This window comes from Erithacus rubecula (genome assembly GCF_903797595.1).
Source record: "Erithacus rubecula genome assembly, chromosome: 1".
In the NCBI taxonomy this organism is placed as follows: Eukaryota; Metazoa; Chordata; class Aves; order Passeriformes; family Muscicapidae; genus Erithacus; species Erithacus rubecula.
In genome coordinates this window covers 48,928,404-48,947,766 of record NC_136658.1, presented here as the reverse complement: position 1 = coordinate 48,947,766, position 19,363 = coordinate 48,928,404, and the positions used below count along the sequence as shown (strand labels likewise).

Below are 19,363 nucleotides of genomic sequence, written 5' to 3'. Positions count from 1 at the left end.
GTGTCCTTTAGTACCTTCCAGATACACAGTACTGAAAGTTTTTTCCAAATGGAAGGATATGAAAAATTTCATAACTGGAGCATTATTTTCTATACCCAGAAAACAAACATCCTAGCAGAAAATAATTATCACTGCTGCCCACAGTGGTAGTCTGCCCTACCCTTCTTGGGATTGCTATTGGTAGGGGAATGAGAAAGTTATCCAGTTACAAGACTATTTCATCATTGACCTTTTCTCTAAGACTACAAATAAGATTGCAAGGTAGAAAGAGCTGTAGGTAACGATTATGGATGACCTATGATTCTGGGTAAATACCACATTTTAACAAAACTGAAAACAGTTATCAACTATGTCCTGCCACAAAGAACAACCTTTGGTGCATTTTTCTTCCTGGAAAGACAGCAATTGGGATGCTTTCAGGTGTTAATTTCTCATAATAATCACCTTCTTAAATTAAGGGGGTTTTAAGGTCCCTATATGTTTCTATACTTTCACCAAGTGATTAACAATGCTAAATTATTAACCTGAGTTTTAATGCAGGCCAAGCACTCAATTCACTAGTATAAACGTGTCGATCAAATCTTGTTTAAAGTATACAAAAGAAAGAATAAAGAAGCTACAAAATACCAGCTATTCTTTTTTTATGATTTTCATATAACCAGCATATAACCAAGAATGTCTTTTTCAGGTTTTCCAAGGATGTGGCCAACCTAAGCCAGCACCTGCCCTGAGATCTTCCCGTTCTGTCCCTGAAAACTTCAATACCCGCTTTAGACCATATAACCCAGAGGAGCGACCTACAACTGCTGCTGGCACAAGTTTGGACAGGCTGGTAAGGCAAAATATATTCAATTTTCAGATTGATACAAAAGGCTTGGCTATATACTGGAAGGTGGTAATCTCCTGATTTAATAATTTTATAATTGCTCTTGTTGTAGTTTCATTGCCAGCTGTTCTAGCGTTCAGTAAAGCTTTTTTTCTCCATTGGAAATAGTGTAGAATTTTATTGTTAGGAGAGCAATATGGTTCAGTTTTTATGTATTAGACTTGTTAGAAGAGGATTAACTCTTTACTAGAGGCCTAAAACCACATGAGCTTTTGCAGGTACTTTTCAGTATAAATTATGTATCAAAAGTGGTCTACAACAATATTTTATGTTTTTTATTTTGTAAAAAATTATGTATCAAGGCCATTTTTATCACCTAGTTCTTTAACTTACGCCCTTACAAATATACTTCAATTTGTTTCACTTCTTTACTTAATTATAAAATTACCACTGCTTTATTTTCATCCATCTCAACAATTGACTTTAATCAGCTAAAACTTCAGTGATCATTAATCTTGCTTTACATATTCAATCATTTTGGAAAAAAAATACTTGAACATAAGAGTATTTTCTTTACTTCCAATCATTGGATTCACATTTCAGACTTCAGTGTTGCTGCTATTTATACATCTATAGATTTATAGAGGGCTACTTACTACAGCTGTTAGTGCCATCCCAGCAATCATCTCTAGGTAAAACCGATGAGCAAAACTGAAGAGTTTCTGATTTTAAAAAGGCTGTATCACATGCCCTCAGCTTATTGCTGCACACTTGCAGAGCACTGCTCTGTCTTGGCAGAGAGCACCCAAATCCACCAATGCAGATGAGGACCTGGATATCCTTACACCATCATTCATGTGATGGTCACAGTAGTTTCTCACAGTGCCAAGTCTTTCCAATCACTTCTGTCTATGCTGCACTCTATGCACTCCATTCTGTCAATTTTCATGGCAACTCAATAGGAAAATAACATGGCATTTCTAGTCAAGACATGGGATTACCCTGCAGCAAAAGGTAACATTTGTTAGTTCTGTGCAGTTCTGGAAATAGAAGTGGTTATCCCAAAAGGAGAAGCAGAGAAGATGCTTACCTCCATTGTAGATCCCACCACAGCAGGATCATAGTGCAGTGCAACATCTCAGGCTGAAAATCTGACTAGCAATACTTAACGTATATTTGATTGGATCTTAATTTTACCCTTTCATTTTATATTCAGAGAACCAGTCCTTTTGCATTGCTGAGAGCACAGGCCAGGATCTTAATGTAGAATTGACCAAGGTGAAGTGAAAGGTCACCAAAGCCTTTATGTTTCCATCATGCTTTGTCAAATCTAAAGATTACAAACAGCTGAAATGGGAGAAAGAGCAAAAAAGGAAGGGACTGAAAGCACAGCTCAGCTCTGATGATGTAAAAACAGTTCAAGCATTTTTTAAATGAAAAAGAAAGGCTTAAGATGCATTACATATTGATATGAGAATATGTATGAACATAATAATATCCTTTTTAAAATACTAACTTGTAAATTACTGAGCAACACACTGAATAAAGCAGAGGTGTGTCCTATGCTGCCAGCCTTTAAAAGCTGGAGCTAATGAAAGTTGTCAATGCAGACAGATAATTCTTTATAACTTCTAGACTTTGAAAGGAGAACTTATATCCATATGATTTAACTAGTTTTGTTCATGCATTATTTGGGGGGGAAAAAAAAGAAGTTTAATATTGCTGCTGTTAATTTAAAAAATGTTCAAACCAAATTCCTATTTCCTGTTCTTGTTTATGGCATTTAAAATAATTACTATTTATGGTCAGTTAGTGATGAGTGTTGGTATCAAATCCATCTTCAAATGGCAGTGATGAATGTGTTGTCTCCTTCTGGGCTGGGACCAACCATCTCTCAATTCAGAGAGGGCTGCTGATCTCAGTGGAGCTAGGAAAGGTAGTTTATGTGGATTAGAGCAGACGGCCTTATTCCAGAGCTCTAATCCCTTAGCAGCTCTTGGGAAAGGTCACTGCCTGCATCCCACACCATCTTGGGTAATTTCACTCAGAAGGATATAAATGCTACACTCCTGCCTCACAGAAACACCATTTAACCTGTGTAAGAACCTCACCTTTCCACGTGATGAATCATTCCCTGAATTACGTATCTCTCTTCATTAACTACAGCCAGAGCTTGGAGGACCTTCATCCAGCTTCATCTGGATACCCCTAACCCTTGCACTGTTAACAGGATATAAGGACCACAGCAGTTTTCTTGTCTACACTGATCATTTCTGTTGATTACTTCATATAAATACACTGCAATATTAGTATTTTGTTGGTATTTTCAAACACTTAAAGACCATTTTGATTAATATAGATATAAGAAACAAGTTTTTCCTTGTGATTCAGAAGACTGTTCAGTGTTATATTAATGCTTTCAGAAGTCTGTTCTGGAGTTTGCTTTCACGAAACACTGTCAGACCACTTAACTTTAAACTGTCACCACAAAGTCCAAACAAGCAGTTACAGAAACCTCAAAAGAAGTGACAAACCATTCTGCTTTTATCTGCCTTTGACAGCAGAAGAAAACAAGTTTGGAAAATATTTCCTCTGCATCTCAGTATTATGCAAATATGCAGCATATCTGAACCAAATTCTGTTTTAGTCCTGCTTGTATCCCAACTTATAAACTTAATTCAGATGGGCATATTTTATCAGGTGTCTTGCACAAAGCAGCCCTCATAAGACACCTTTGCTGAAATCACCAGGTACTAAGCCCATCTAAGAAAATGCTTCTTCATCCTTGCCTGAGCTTTTGTGATTAATCCAGCCATTCCATTTTAAAAGGAGGGAAATTGATTTCTCCACGTTACTGTCATAGCTGTAACAAGTAAAGCTTAACAAATAAGAAATAGATCAAAATTAACTATAAGAAATGTAGAAAAATTTCAACATCCCCCAAAAGCTGTGGTATATGTGGTTTTGAAGCATCTGATGTATTTAGGAAGTTATGTAGAGCTTGAGAGACTTGTCTCAGCATGCATGAAAAGCATCATCTGAGACATCCTAGGGTATCTGAAATATAGGACCAGCAGAGGACTATGAACCAGTACTGTGGAGCTGCAGAGAGGAGCTGGCTTGAATACACTACAGCATCTCAAGCAATTCAACATACTTATGCTCAGACAATTCAGTGACATCTTCACAGCACTGGGCCTACAAGTCAGGCTCTTTCTGAAGTCAATGGAGAGAGACACACATCTTTGGAGAGTGATTCACCCCATCTGTCACAGACATCACTCAAAGACTGGGAAATGAAAGACTTGGAATACCCACATATAGATAGACAAGACTGGAATGCCTTGGGGTATTTAAGTCATCTAACTGAGATGGAAGATAGAACAGTAATTTGAGATGCTCATGCTCCCCTGGATTGGCATCTAAAATCTGGACAGAACACCCTAGAGGATGTTCACTATGAGGCATCCAAGTAGGAGAACAAAACTGAGCCCCAGCTGTTCTCTGCAGGCTGCACTATGTGAAATTCAGCTACAAAAATATAGTCCCCTAATGCTCTTCAAGATCTCCAAGGTGAAAGCAGGGTTACAGGAGACCTGGTTGGAAGTAAGATGGCATATCTCAGAGGTGCTAAATTCACTTGCTCTGCCTACATTTCAGTAATTGTATTCCACCTTAGACTGACTGTAACAGTAGCAAAAATGAGGACTTTTCTGATTCAGTATAGAAATCCATGGTGCAGATGCCTAGAACCAGCTACCTTGATTTGAGTCCAGATGACTGTCAATTTTACTGAGAGAAATAAAGGCCTTCATTGCCTAAGTATGGGTTTAGGCAGCTGGTGTGAGATCACATATTTCTAAAGCACAATTCATCTCATTCTACAGTATACATTTGAACAGCTCAGAGAAATTGTTCCATATCCCTCTACTACAAAGAGCCAAAAAGTGATAATCTTAGTCCAGGCATCTAGAAAATACACCAGAAGATAAGTAAATTTAAAATTTGTCAAAAATTAAATAATTTTTACCACTGAGTACACCTACTTCTGTAGAGCATGATCTAAACTTTCTTTAAAATCAAGTGCTTATAAAGACTCGTTATCTTCTCTGTGGCTGCCTGTTTGGTATAACCTGTGGTTTATTTTGTTTTGTTTTGTTTTGTTTTTCTGTTCCCTGAATCTGTTTCCCTCTTGCTTCCCAGAGGACTATCTGGAGGACAATGCAACATGGTGTAAGCTTTGGTATTCTTATTCTTCACTTCATTCCCATTTGTATTTGTACAATGCTGGGCAAAACACTTGTTTAAGTTTCATCTTCACCTTCTTTACCTTGTGTGTGTGTCTTATAGGCTAGAATACTAGCAGTTCTTTTCAGTAATTTTACATTCTAATTTCATTTTGCCACATAGCCAGAGCTGCTGTTGCCTTCCAGTACTTTTTTCCCACCTCAAGTATGATGTCTCATCCCCAGAAAGAAGCTGTGTATTCCTCCAGTGAACTAAAAACTGGTGTAAACATCCCCATAGCCTCAAACCCCACAAGGCCATGTGGAGCAAATGCCTGGAGCAATGGAAATGAGCTCCCAGGCCTTCCTGGGCTCTGTCCCTAAAACTGCCCTGTCTTGCTGGCCAATCTCCTCATGCTTTATAGCTTCACAAGTTTTTGTGCTGGTTCCAGACAGAAAAGCCTTCCTCAGCAGAGCTCATTCAGCCCAGCCCATGGGGAAGGCAGGAACACTGCACAGATTTGCATTTAGCATGGACTTCTTAGCAGGACTAATTAGTCTGTAGAGAGCACCATGCTGATCCAGCCTTGCTGCTTCCTGTGTTTGAGCTGCCCCAAGTACCTCTGTATCCACCACATCACTGAGCAGCAGAGCTGTCTTAATTCAGCTGGAATTCCTCCCGAGAACATACTGCAACCTGACCTGGCTGGATGTGTACGAAATAATTCCACGTTTTCCTTCAGGAGGACACGGAAGTTTTCTTGATTTTTCACCAGGGAGCTGATGCACTATTAAACATATAATACATAATGCACATGCATACTGTGGGACAGGGAACTGAGAAATTGACTGTGGCATCCATGGGTGATCTGCATTCACATACAGTACAGTGGCTGCATAGATTAGTGGATGAGCATGCATTCTGTCTGAGAAAGAACACCTTTCATGCTCTTTACCCTGGGAAGAGGAATATACTGTGTCACACTTTCTGGAAGAATGTTCTTTTAGAGTTCCTTCTGATTTCTTTAAAGTAAAAGTAGATAAAGTCTCAATTTACATGGGGAAAATACCCTGAATTACCCTTTTTAGGTATAAATTCTGATGTACTTTAAGTCTGGTTTTAACTTTTTTATTCCATTGTGCTGAGTTTTTTTTGTTACAATGAAAAAATGTGAAGGTAACCTAATATCCATTGTGAGCTACTTTTTTCCACTTCTCCAAAACAACATGAAATAGTAAATATTACTTTAAAAATATAATCTGCTTTGCATTTTAGCTATAAAATATTAAAAGTAGCAGGGCTTTATTCAGACATTGATTTGAATAGGCAAGGGAATCCTCTGGGGCACTCTTAAAAGTGAAGTTTTCATTTCAATATTGTTAGACTTCATTTGGTCCACAATCATGAACTGTTAAATATATGTCATGGTAGCACAGTTTTCCTGGGATAGGGTGTTTATCCTCAAGATTTTTTTTCCTCAAGAGATCCTAGAATAAAATCCAGAGGGTGTAACTCAGACAGTTTAAAGTTCTGAGATTAATTTTCTAAAGATCTTATGAATAGTGAGGCCATAGGATAAGATACAAACAATGAGCCTGCAAAATACACCATAACTCTGGAGGTTTGGATCTCACTCTTGAGGCTGAAGATGACAGGCTTGCACAAGTGTTTTAGAAACCCACTGGCTTCCCACAGGCTACTACCCCAAAACCCTTAGATGCTGTGCTGTTGGATTTGATAACCTTGTGTGACGTTAATCAGCAGACGATTCCTGAGATGTGCAGGTCCTCCAGTTTTATGTTTTGCATGTGTAGACAGAGTCTTGTTTCTTATTAGCAGTTTGGATGCAATATGCAAAATGAATAAATATGTTTTACCACATTCATTGTGGTCATTTGATGTTAGATTTAGGCTTTGATTGGTTCTCAAAAAAAAAGTGTTTGCTTAGTATCAAGTTTTGTTTAATCTCTGTTTCTGTCTCACAGCAATATCAAAGTTTAAGTCTGTGCAATCATTTTTCCCCCCATGGTTTATACCAGTTCCAGGTGGCAAAGGTGGATGAATGATGGTGGCTGTCAGAACCCTCCTGGGAGACCTGACAGAGTCCTGTTTTTAAAAATGGTGATATTATTCCATGCCCCAGGTGAATGGTTGTGCATGCTGCTGTATCTGATGCGCTGCACTCCGAACGTGCGTGAGGTGGTTGCTAAGACAGAGCTTTGTTACAGTGGCTGCCTCTGCCTTCAGGTGGAGTGGGTCACTGCTGCTCACACCCTGACTGGCATGGGCCAGGAAAGGCCATCTCCCAACAGTGACAGGAGCCACAGGGCTCTGCCTTAATTAGTTGTCAAAGAGAATGCACAGAGCTTGACTGCCACGCAGTGTCTGCCTTGCTGGAAGAGTGATGTCTTGTGGAACACAGCGCCTGCTTGACCATCTTCTAAAATGAACTTTTAGTACTAATTGGACTTCCTTTGCCTGATGGGTGTGAAGACCCACTGAGAGTCATCATCTCATCTCCAGGAAAGCCTTAGGGGTGTGAGTGCTACTATGGATCACTGTTAGAGAAGTGGGAATACAAAACTTGTAGATAGAATCCACTCCAGACTTTTGTCAAACATTAAGATGAGGAAATGGCACAGTCTTGGGTCTTCACCTGGTGAACATTGAAAAATTATGTAATTGCTGAGCTTGGCTGTTAGGGTAGAGAAAAGTAAGATATCTAGGCTAAAGTTTGCACATCTGTGGCCTATCAAACCAGATAAACATGAAGTGTGATTTATTTTTCCTTACTTTTCATGTTTCTGGTGTTGCAATTGAAGTCTGAGCTATCACTTCATTCCCTTACTACTAGATGGAGATAGCACCTCCAAAGCTTGCCTAAAATATTCATTTAGAGAAGACAAGACTCTGAATTACCCCCTTCTCCCCACTGAGGGTTAATGGAATCTGGATGATTAATTCAGAGATTCAGTTTGCAGATGTCTAAATGTAACCATAATTCTTGTTATGGGAGCTAGGTTCTATGAATCAGATGTGCACAAAGGAGATTTTTATCTATAAGATATATTGATACATAGCTCTTATCATACTGCTAATCATACTCATTGCCATGGTATCATCAGGCATCTAGAAGGATAGCTAGACTCAAATGAAAATCATTAATTTGAAAGCTGTACAACTTCTATTCAATGGAAATTTCACCTTGTAAATCTGGATTAAAATCTACTTCCTTCCATTTGATGTTTTAGCTTCTGTTCAATAAAGGCAAGGGTTTTTTTCCAATATACAGAAAGTTTATATTACCAACCTCTGGAAGATTAATCTAAGCAAGAAATACATTTTCACTGCTCTTTCAGCTGGAAGATAGAGCACATTTCATTTCACGTGTCTGTGCATGAATCTGTGCAGAAGGAAAAAATCAATTCTTAATGTTCTTGTTCATGATAAAGAAAGATAGTAACTACACATACATCTTCTGTATTTAGTGTTTCGGTATCATATTAGGAAAAAAAATAAGGTTTAAAAATTAGTGGCAGGGCTTGTGTCGCGACTTGCAGAGCATAAGCCATATTAATTTAGATGCTTCCAAGTAATATGACAATAACAGCAATGACTGCCTGCCTCCCTGGAAGGTGTTTCACTGTGATGAACTCTTGAATTGTTGAGTGCAGCCAACTAGTTCTAAGTTTCCATAAAAAATGGATTTGTTATATATTATCTGTTCATCTGCCACTAGAGAATTAGAAGGTTCTTTTTGTGCAAGTGACTTCAGAGCATGAAATATCTTTCCACAATAAAGTCAGTTGTGTACATATAGAGATGCCAAAAGAGAAATTAGGGCTTTGGTAATCTCTAAATGAGTTGCAAATAGTGAATCTCAATCTCCAAAGAAAAACATGTTTTATGCTTTATTGGCAATTAGTTTCCCCCAGCCTTTGGAGATTATTTTATTTTGTAAGACTGCAGCAGATGGATATATTGTGAACTCATAACAGGAGAGTGCAGTGCTGGACTCCACTTAGAGCAAACAGTAAGTTACAGCAGACTGAAACTGATTTCCAAAACTAAACATCTCATATGTTTTCCTTTCATTGTAATAGACAGAGAATTGTACTTTATGGACTTTTATGTGTATTACAGTGGCTAAAGAGAGGTAAAATACAAGGAATAACAAGGTTTATCTTCATTACAGATGGTGACCTTTTTGTGACCCTTCTTTAGTCCAAACTGAATATTTTACATTAGGAAAGATTTCCTGTAATTTTTTCCTGCTCTTATCATCCTTCAATCTTTACCATCCCTCGATCATATCAATGTATCAATCTACCTTGTTGGGATAGCAATAGAGGATGCTTCTATAATGCAGAGCTGCATGTAAACAGTAAATCTTGAGTCACAGATAGTTATAGATGTTTGATGGGAAAGCCAAGATGATTAACAATACTGGGGAAGGCAAAAGCATGGATTCATCACATCAAATTGTATCCATCACTATCAGAGGACAAGCCTAAGACTGCATCTCTGAGCAAACCCAACAACATTTTCTGATCCTAGGTCTGGGTGTAGACCTTAGCAACCTCACAGGTCCACATTAGGGCAAAATGAGTAGCTAGGATATTATCAATTCAGATGCTTAATCAACATGGGAAGTGGGAGAATACCTGAAAGACACTTCAACAGATCCTGTTCTGGACATTGCTGAGTACTGAGGTACACAGTAACAGAGAACCCTGCCTACAGGATTAGGATTGGGTAGCATGGAGCCCTTGCACAGCTGGTTAGGAAAACATGCATTTTGAGAGGATAACTCCCAATCTAATGTAGATGTCTGACAAAATTGCATTAATAACTCCGTGGCAGTGCCAATGTTTCTCCATCAGCTATGAAGAACTTTAGGTTGACAAGATATTTAGGGTACAGAGAGCTAGAGCTCAGTTCATCTAACTCCTTCTGAGCAGTTAATACCTGACTTCTCCCCAAACAGGCCTACCAAAGTGAAAGTGACTAAGACCATTAGAATTAAGGACTCAGATGAAGTCAACTGGGGACTGAGTAGAAGCTCAATTTCACAAATTCACTGTGTTCCAGTGCCTTTTTGATCTGGCAGCAGCAACCATAAATTACCATCATGTACGTGTCTTTGTCAGCTTCCTTGGGTCTTGCTGCTTCTGTACTGAATGTATGTCATGTAAATGCTATTTCTGGTACAAAGGAAATGTAATCCACTGTCTGATTCAGTGTCTCTAACAAAGGTGCTCAGTGGAGCTGGATTTGTTATTCTTCCATGGTAGCAGTGGAGAGCTACTGAAGAGGGTCAGTAACAGACAGAAATCACTCACTGAAACATAAGTGTCATGCTAATCACTCACTGAAACATAAGTGTCATGCTAAGTAAGGTACCCTGAACTATCTAGGCATCTGCAAAGAGCTAAGAGATGTGATAAAGGCCTTACAGAAGTTCTTCCATCTCCTGGGTGCTCTAGAGGACTCCAACATGGCATTAAATTCGTATATATCTGTATTGAATGCAGGAGCTGGGAGCTATTCATAAGATCTTAAATTAGACCAAAATGAGACAGCTGGCAACTTGAATAACTGTCTAGATGACACTGATTAAGACAACCTTTCCAGAGAGAGATTTCACATGAGGATCTCAGGTATGGTGCAGGACCTATTTGTCACCTGTTCTGGAGGAGAGGGAAGGTGTCCAAAGGCAGTGGATAGCTGTCTGCAGGCTATTGAACCTCACTGCAGGTCTCCACTGTCTGTGGTGGGTTCTTAGACACCCAGCTGGCATGTCAACACCCACAATGATAGACTTAAATTCAGGCAAGACTAATGTACTGCCAGATCCTGGTGGACTGCTGACATTACTGTTCATTTGTATGGGAGCAAACCACTCTGCTGATACTCAACCAGCTCCTAGCAGTCCCTAGGATAATTGCCTTTGCTTTAAAGAGCTGAGAATTTTCCTTTTCTCTTATATATTTGGGCAGCATAAATACTGTAAAGAACCCAAATGAAAACAGCCCAGAATGAAAGTTGATTTTCTCTTGAAACATTCAAGGCCATAAAAATATCCTGTACGTAATTATAAATGTGTTACCTAAGTAACTGCTAGAGAAAGTAAAGTAAAAAGTTAATTGCTTAAAGTGCATTGTGTTTTTAATATAACATACCTACAGCGCTCCTATATTAAAGTGTGATATATATGGAGAAATAACAGGAATTTGAGTAATGTATTTCTTCTGCTAAAAAAAGCATCAGTCATTTAGAGGAAAAAAATCACTGCATAATAAATGAACCTGTGTGAAACTTCTGTGATCTCATAATGAATGCTAATGGACTTAAAAAATCAGGGAACATTTATAACATTGGAAATAATTTTTATATCTAAAAATCAGAGAACATTTATAATACTAGAAATAATTTGTACATTAAAATATTTTTAACTCTGACTCCCTCATTCAGACAGAATCCAGTTGGCCAAATAGAGATTTCTACCCCAGAGCCAGACAGATAATGCATCCTTTGGTGTCAGCTGAAAGAAACAGGTATTTTCAGGGCACAGTTGATCTGAGCTACTTTAAAAATCTTTGTCGGATAAAGCAGCACTTGTGCTCTTCAGATCCTGCTTCTCACCATTTTCTGCAGAAGAGTTTGTAGCTCAAACAGGAACACTGACATCATGGGAGATGAATTTCATTCACAGATTCTTCTTTCTGGAGCTCATGGTCTGGATGGGCTAGAAAATTACTATCATACACCTTGATGGTATTTCTACTTGATTTGGTTACACTGTGCTGGGCATTGCGAACATATTAAAACTCTGTTCCTGTCTTGAACATCTTAATGAGCTCTATCTTTCAGACCTTTTCTTCTGAAGTAGAAGATGCAGGACTCCCAGTCATTGCTCATTGCCTCTGTATGTTTTCCTAACCATTCATTTGCACTATGGGAATGAAATGATCCAGAAAAACAAAACACCTGTTCCTGTAAAGCATGATATTTGTAATACCCAAGTTAACAAAATATGAATTGCAACCTGTTTGCCTCATATGAGCAGAAAGTCACTTAGGCAATTCAGATTACACTGGCAAGTGCAGAGCAGTAGAAATTGAATACTGTCCAGGGTGCAAGAGTCCCAGAGACTGGAAATTTGTCAGGGACAGAGCATTTTCACATGTAGTGCTGGGACTGGAAAACTATGACTGTTTTTATCTGCAACCCATATCTCCCAGATTATAATGCTTACATAGTTGGGAAAGAAAAGAGGACATCTCCTGTCTCAATCCCACCCAGATTCTTATTCCCAGTCCAACTTTAACTCTCCCAGGTCAAGACCTTTACTCGATAACTCAGAGCTGGATAACTCAGCTCTTTTCTGCCTGCACAGAGAGGGCTAGATTCATCATACTTTTATCATGTCACCCCTTGCTTCATAAAAATCAATGTGGCAAAACCAGATCCCTTAAAAATCTTTTTTATCATGGAATCAGATGGATGTAGACATAGAGGGGGAAGATGGATTGGAGAACAAGTACTGCCTGTGAAACATGCAGCTCACTTGGGAATGTGACTAGCTGAAAATTGACTTGGTAATGTTCTGGGACAAAACCCCTGGAATTCTCAAGCTAGTTGTGGAAGTACTTTTAAGAAATCCTATTTTCCAGACGTTGTAATGTTGATTTATTTCCGTGCTAAAATGTGAAATAATATGGCTGGCAAACATGCTTTCAGAAATCTAGAAAACAGTTAGTGATATATAGGGACATATTCTTTAATGTCATTTGTTCCTTAATGTGTCCCCATGGCAAAGGCACCATAGTCACTTCAAGGCCACTCATTTCCATGCTATAACACTCTCTCTGCTCTCAGCCATTCCCTTCGTCAGGGAGAAATCAGAGATTAGAAGGGCATCATTGTAAAAAGGAAGATCTGAGCAAGATACTTATGTCTTATAACCACCCAAAATTTAACTCTGGCCTCCTAGAGCAGGGTGACCAAAGCCAGACTCTCTCTACAGGATATGAGCCATACTCTAGAGTGTGGCTCAGTACTCAGTGGATGCTAAGGACACAAGTTAGTTGCTGACCTTTGCATCCAGAAAAGAGCCCACACACATACTCAAATGCAAGTGAACTTACCAGGTTTCAGGAAGGGCTCTGAAGCTACATGGTGATCACACAGCTGAGTATAGATGCACACTTAAATATTTTATTCCCCATTTGAAGCACTAGAGTGTCAGATGCTTAGAACCTCCAAATTTGTTTTGCACTTATCCAGGTAGCCATTCCCTAAACAAACTGGGAATATTCTGTCCTTTTCCACTGTTACTAGTGACATATGACAGAATTAACATTAAGGTTGTCTTTAGGACTTATTGCACTTCTGAATGCAATGTTATCTGATTTTGAGACCTTACTCCTTTAGCTGTTGGCTTGCTGAAGTGTTTTTTAACAACGAAAGTAGCACACTATAATCCAGGCCAACAACTAATTTCCAGCAAGGAGTCCAAGGCACAGACTTCATTTGCACAATTCACCATTTAATTTTAATTGATCAAATTGTGTAGTTAGGGGAAAGAGCAATGATAAGAACATACCTGTGAATACTCCATTCTTGCTGCAGTGGTGGAAGTTGCCATAGTAACTTATCAGTATAAGTTAATTAAGCCTTGCCTGTTATCAGAAACCAGATGGAGCAAAAACTGCAAACTGTGGATCTTGAGGCAGACATTAAAAATCAGATTGATGTTCAGCTAGAGGTAAATAGGGCAAGGGTCTGTCAGAGAGAAATTGTAGGTATAATATATTGATATAAAGGAATTACAGAGGAAATTTGGGTTATGAGGCACAGCAAGAAGTGTTTTAAATTTCTATTCATAATATTCAAATATTATTCTGGTTCAGAATGTATGTTTATTTAAATAAGGTTCTGATATCCCATATGGTTTGCTCCATCCTCATATGACTACTGTCATATTTACTTAGTCACAGCTATTTGTCTTCTCCACTCAGTCTTCCAGGGTTGAGCCAAGCAAAAGAAAATCAAATTGTCCTAGTTGTCTTTCATGTGCTAACATTTATAACCTGAAGGAACCTACCTGTTATTCTTATACAGTACCTGTCCATGCCTAGGGGTTCATTTGTGAAGGAGAAAAATAATATGGTTTTCATGGGCCAATGTGGGGATCAAAACTTGTTTCACGGCTCTCTTCAGAACAGAGCAAGGTGCTGCATTTTCCAGAGGAGGGGGACACTAGGGAGAAGTCTTTCTCCATGTGTGAACCTGCAGGCCAAGAGGTTCAAGATGGCCAGGAATTTCAGTTCTGGGAATTGGCTGTATGCTCAGGAACAGGTTCAGGGAAGGGTAATACTCCTGAGATCTTTGCTTGGAAACACAAAGTGTGTTCTCCTCTCCTATTCCCAGCAGCCAAAGAGGGCAAGCAGTAAAGTTTTGCTTTTTTCCTGTACACAGAATTTTTAATTTGTCTGTAGGCTTTGGGTAGGAAAGGCCATGACAACATGGGCAGTGCAAGATGGTGCTTAGTGTCCAGCACCTGCTGGTCTATATCATAAGGGATATGTGCATATATATATATAGGCAACAAGCTGTTACCCTGCACTGTAAATTCAGGGGAGGGAGGCTAAAATCATGAGCCTTGTGTAGGCTTATCAGTATAGAAGAAAAAACCAAGAGGTGTTTTTCACCAACACAGTCACCAGCTTCAGCCTTTGGGGTGCATAATACAAGACAGCTTGAGATAACTCTGCTCTTCATCAAAAGAGGCACTAGTCCTGAAAGGATCCACAGGTATCAGATGAATTTGAATTTCAACAAGCTAATCAGAAAACCCAAGGTTAGCCTGGCTTGGGAAGGTACTAAGCATCCATCTAGTTTCCATGAAGAGCAGTCATCTGCACATTTTTCTTTTGATAGTTTGCCAGGTTTTCCTAAGTAGGAAAACAAATGAGATAAAATTGCTAAAACCACCTTGAAAGGAAGTGCAAACATCACAGAGATTTGGCTTGCATAGTACATTTCTTAAAGGGCTGGAAGCCATCTGTGGGATGATGTGAGGCAAGTTATATCTTCTGAAAATAATTGAACCCAAGAAGCATAAGAGCATTAAAGGGTAATCCAGTTCAGATAAAATGAAAAGTGATTCCACCTTTTCTCCCACACCTTATTGAATTAAACCATTTTGTGCACTGAAAAAAATCATGCTGCTTTTTTCTTATTTATTTTTATGGATACAGTTATTTTTAGGATTCCTGACAAGAAGAAGGATCTATTATCTAAGAGTTGTACAAACAAACAGCTTTGGAACCAAGAACTTGAGTCAGAAATTAATTCAGATCTCAACCACCCTGACTCTCAGCTATCAAACTACATTTTTTTTTAAAAAACAGGCAGGGTATATGAATAAGGCAGACAATTACTTTTTGTTTCCTGTTTATCTGGGTTTGGTCAGGACTAGGAACAAATAAGCAAGTAAACAAGTAAAGCAAGCTTCTGACATAGTCTGATATCTGAGTAGAATTGCAACTATATTTTACAGATTTCAATGGTTCAGAAACATGAAGTACTTTGGTTTTGGGGTGGTTCTTTAAATTTCACCTTTAAAAATAATCATCCCTAGGTATCTCCTTGCTTTGGTGCATAGCACTGCAGAAGCTGGAACACATCTGTAGGTCTGCATAGTCCAAGCAAGAGTCCTGGAGAATGCTACTCCCATTTAGAGACCAACTGAGGATTGCTCTGAGAGCAGTCCATTGATTGCTGTGTTAGGGCAGCTGTTTTTCAAATTGTCTGCTTGCATGTTCTAAGCCAATTCTCAAAGAAATTGTAGTCAGAATGGTAAAGTTTCCCTGGATTTTAATGATTTTACCTGTAGGGTCCTTCAGTGATTTTATTGGTGGCTTGGGGGGGTGGTGGTTTTGGTAACCCTTTTGACAGAGATTTGCTTTCCTCTTGAACCTAGAGTGGAGTTCTAGCCCTTTGCCTTTTCCATCACAGGATGAAGTCATGCATAGAGTAACTGAGTTATAAATTCAGCTTCACAAGCAGTTGTACTGTAGAATAAAATAAGACAGGCAAAGCTTCTGTAAGAAACAAAACTTGTTTAGATGTAAGTGGCTCTGATCAGGAAACGTGGCAAGGGCATGAGGAAAATAAATAGGTTTGTCTTAAAATAGGACATAGTTTAAAGTCATTCCCAGTGTGAAAGTATTCCTGTTGCACAGCTGAAACATAAATAATACAAGATCAGGGTTAGATGTTGGCTGGTCTATTCTATAAACAAGACTGTAGAAACTGAAAAACTACCACCACCAATAAGTTTACTTTGCTTTATGCCTCAAGACAGAGAAATTGAAAGAATATGTAAAACTAGGAGTGAGTTGATGGAGAAATTAAACTACAAAATGAGAGGAAGACAGGATGTGTAATGACCAGCATAGGCTGGTTCAACTGGTTGTTTGAATTAAAATGATTACATATGCAGCCTCAGGAAATAAAAGCTCCCATTCCATTCAACACAGTTTATAAAGTTTTGCTCCAGTAATGAAAAATGGAAATTAGCCTCTCCAATGAATTACAGCAATTATCTCTCTTCTGGGGCGAGACAACTATGAATCCACTCATATTCCCCCAAGAAAAGAAGCACTGTGTGCTGTTATTCACCACACACCTTGAGAAATCCAACATTTTCTTGTTATTGTTTTTCTGAAGCACAAGGCTTCTGAGCAGCCAGTTCATGGTGCTTCTGAATTTCACACTGTGAGCCTTCACTCACTGGAGTATGTTTGCACAGGGAGCTCTCTGTGTGTGAGCAGCAGGCTGACACAGAATTAGGTTGATTTCTCACACTGCTACATGGCAATAACTTTTTCATGGATTGTGACTCTGGTTAAAATAAAATCCAAGTTGTTTCTCATTTATGGCCTTTAGCTGATTTGTGCAAAAGGAAAATGGTGCAAATCATATTTTATACAAAAACTTTTCTGTGTCACCTGTCATGGATGAAAAGCAATGCTGGTATTTCCATGTCAGAAGTTTATCTAGATTTCCCGAAAGGCATAGGAGGCGCATCAAGGTAAAAGGACTGAGATTACTAAATGTACTATGATTAAATCCAGCTGTACTTCATTTTACCCCATGTACATTTTCTCACACACAAAACATTTCCATTCAAACTGACTCAAATACAGTTTTTTTCAAAACCATAACATTTATTGCAAGTTAGAAAGTGTGTTATCTCTTGGACATTTTTTTGCAAAGAAAGAGCATATTCAGTGTGCCCTCTCCTATAGAATTAAGTTGATGTCTACTTAAATCAATAAAAACTGAAATATTTTTTTTCTGTGAGGTCACTATTGAGAGATTTATACAAGCTGTTCATTGGAAATGCATCACAGCCAGACTGGAGCATTATTTTTAGGAAAGATATTAGGTTAAATCCAAGGCATTGGGAGTATCTGGGAAGTCTTTATCTGAATGTTTTCATGTGATAAAAGCATAGATATATTTGTATCATATGAGAACAACATATGTTCATATAGCTGAGTTTTTCAGACTTGCAAACTGAAAACTGCACTGTCTAAACAGAGAAGTTTTGAGCACCCAGGAAAGAAATTTTTTAACATCCTGTGCCTGTACTGCTATTCAACTGAGAACAACCTCTGCAATTAACTTTTTAAAATTGACAGAGCCTGTTTTCTCTCTTTCTTTTGACAGTGACAGATTATTTGCATCATGAGCAGTCCTAGCTATAAATCTCACTTAAGGCCAAAGCTGTGCATCATCTCATTGTCAGTGTTAAGCCACAACATGCTGCATCCTCAGGCTCCGAGCTTGAGCCTCAGAATTCACAGCCATTCATAAAATCTGCATCAGGAGCTTTTGCCTCAACACACCAGGGTGACCCCAGGTTCTGGAGGCAAGCAGGAACAAAACAAAACAAGCAGGAGAGTTGTGTGCCTTGGGAGTTTGCACAGAGCTTTGCACTGTAAAACAGGGAGAGCTGAGAAGAATGAGACTGGCTAATTTCCAGTACACTTTCATGATACTTTATTGAAATGAAAATAGACCTGAACAGTGAAGGAGCAGGGCAGAAGCCTGAGGTTTCATCTGAGGAAAGCAGAGTCTTTCTGTGATAAGGCTTCATCCTGTGGCTGCTGTTTTATCTCTGTGGGTCCACTTGTTATTACTGTCCATGAGTAACCTATTGGCAAGCTGCCATCTCTTTCAGGTCCTTTTTTTTCCCTCTCCTCTCCTTATGCAAAATCTTTAATGGTTTCTGATCTCTCAGGGAGATATCACTGCTCTTTTCCCTCCCGTTTTGAACTTTACAAGTAAAAATGTGCTACAGGTCAGCTCTGTGCTCTGCAGTAACAGAGCCTAAAAAGCCAGAAGCCAGCTCTGGGTGAGCTGGTGTAACCCTGCCACTCACCATGTCACAGCATGGGAAGCTGCCAGCTCACATCCTGGAAGCAATAAGAGATTTTAGCAGCATTCTGCAGCTCTTGACCTGCCTCTCCACAGGACTGAGTCGTTCAGTGTCTCTGCCATGCAGCCACCAGGTCTATAATGAGCCTGGTTGGGGTGATCTCAAGATCTCTGACTGCCATGCATATGCTGCTTACATAGTCAGATCCTTATATAGAACTTTTGGTTCAAGGGCAATCTTTGGTTCAAGGGCAATCTTGTAGAAAATGCAAAAATCTTGTACAGATCTCTGAAAAAAAAAAAAAAAAAAAAAAAAAAAAAAAAAAAAACAACCAAAACCTGAGAATGGCATTGTGAAGGCAACAGTTTGCAGATGATAAATCAGAACATCTCAGTCTGCTCTTGTTTTTCACAAAGATTAGTTCTGTAATCTAGCTTAGTAATGCATACCTGTTAATTAAGTGACAACATGCAGCATCCTGCTTTAAAATATTTCTTTACAAAACATGGAGAAACATATTAAAAACATTATGAACAGATTTTTCAAGATGTATAAGCACTTCCTGTAATTTCAAAAAGAAGTATCTTGGCTGACTAGCTAGCTTACTGATTTCAGCAAATAGAGGGAATCACCATGTTTCCAAGCAACTGTGTTCTGCTACATAATCATGTGTTCCTGTGGAACTCTGTGAAAACCAGTTATAGATCTTGTAGCATTCAGTGTTTATGTTGGTAAAATTCAGTACGAGTTTGGCAGGTAGCACAGACTGCTCTCATAATATATATTTGATAGAACAGGGCAGCCCTGTACCCCAGAGAGTGATCTAAATCACCTGTGATTTTAGTCCATTTAGA

General features: G+C 38.8%; 1 protein-coding gene across 1 annotated transcript in view; it reads left to right on the top strand.

The window, feature by feature from the left end:
- The window catches only part of GPC6 (glypican 6), a gene marked incomplete at its 5' end in the record, with an annotated part of 711,546 nt that overhangs the window by 653,538 nt on the left and 38,645 nt on the right, over window positions 1–19,363 (top strand). The window contains 2 exons of the mRNA XM_079307108.1: window positions 689–832; window positions 5,030–5,059. Coding sequence (XP_079163234.1) covers window positions 689–832; window positions 5,030–5,059 — 174 coding nt within the window. The remainder of the gene's footprint in view (window positions 1–688; window positions 833–5,029; window positions 5,060–19,363) is intronic.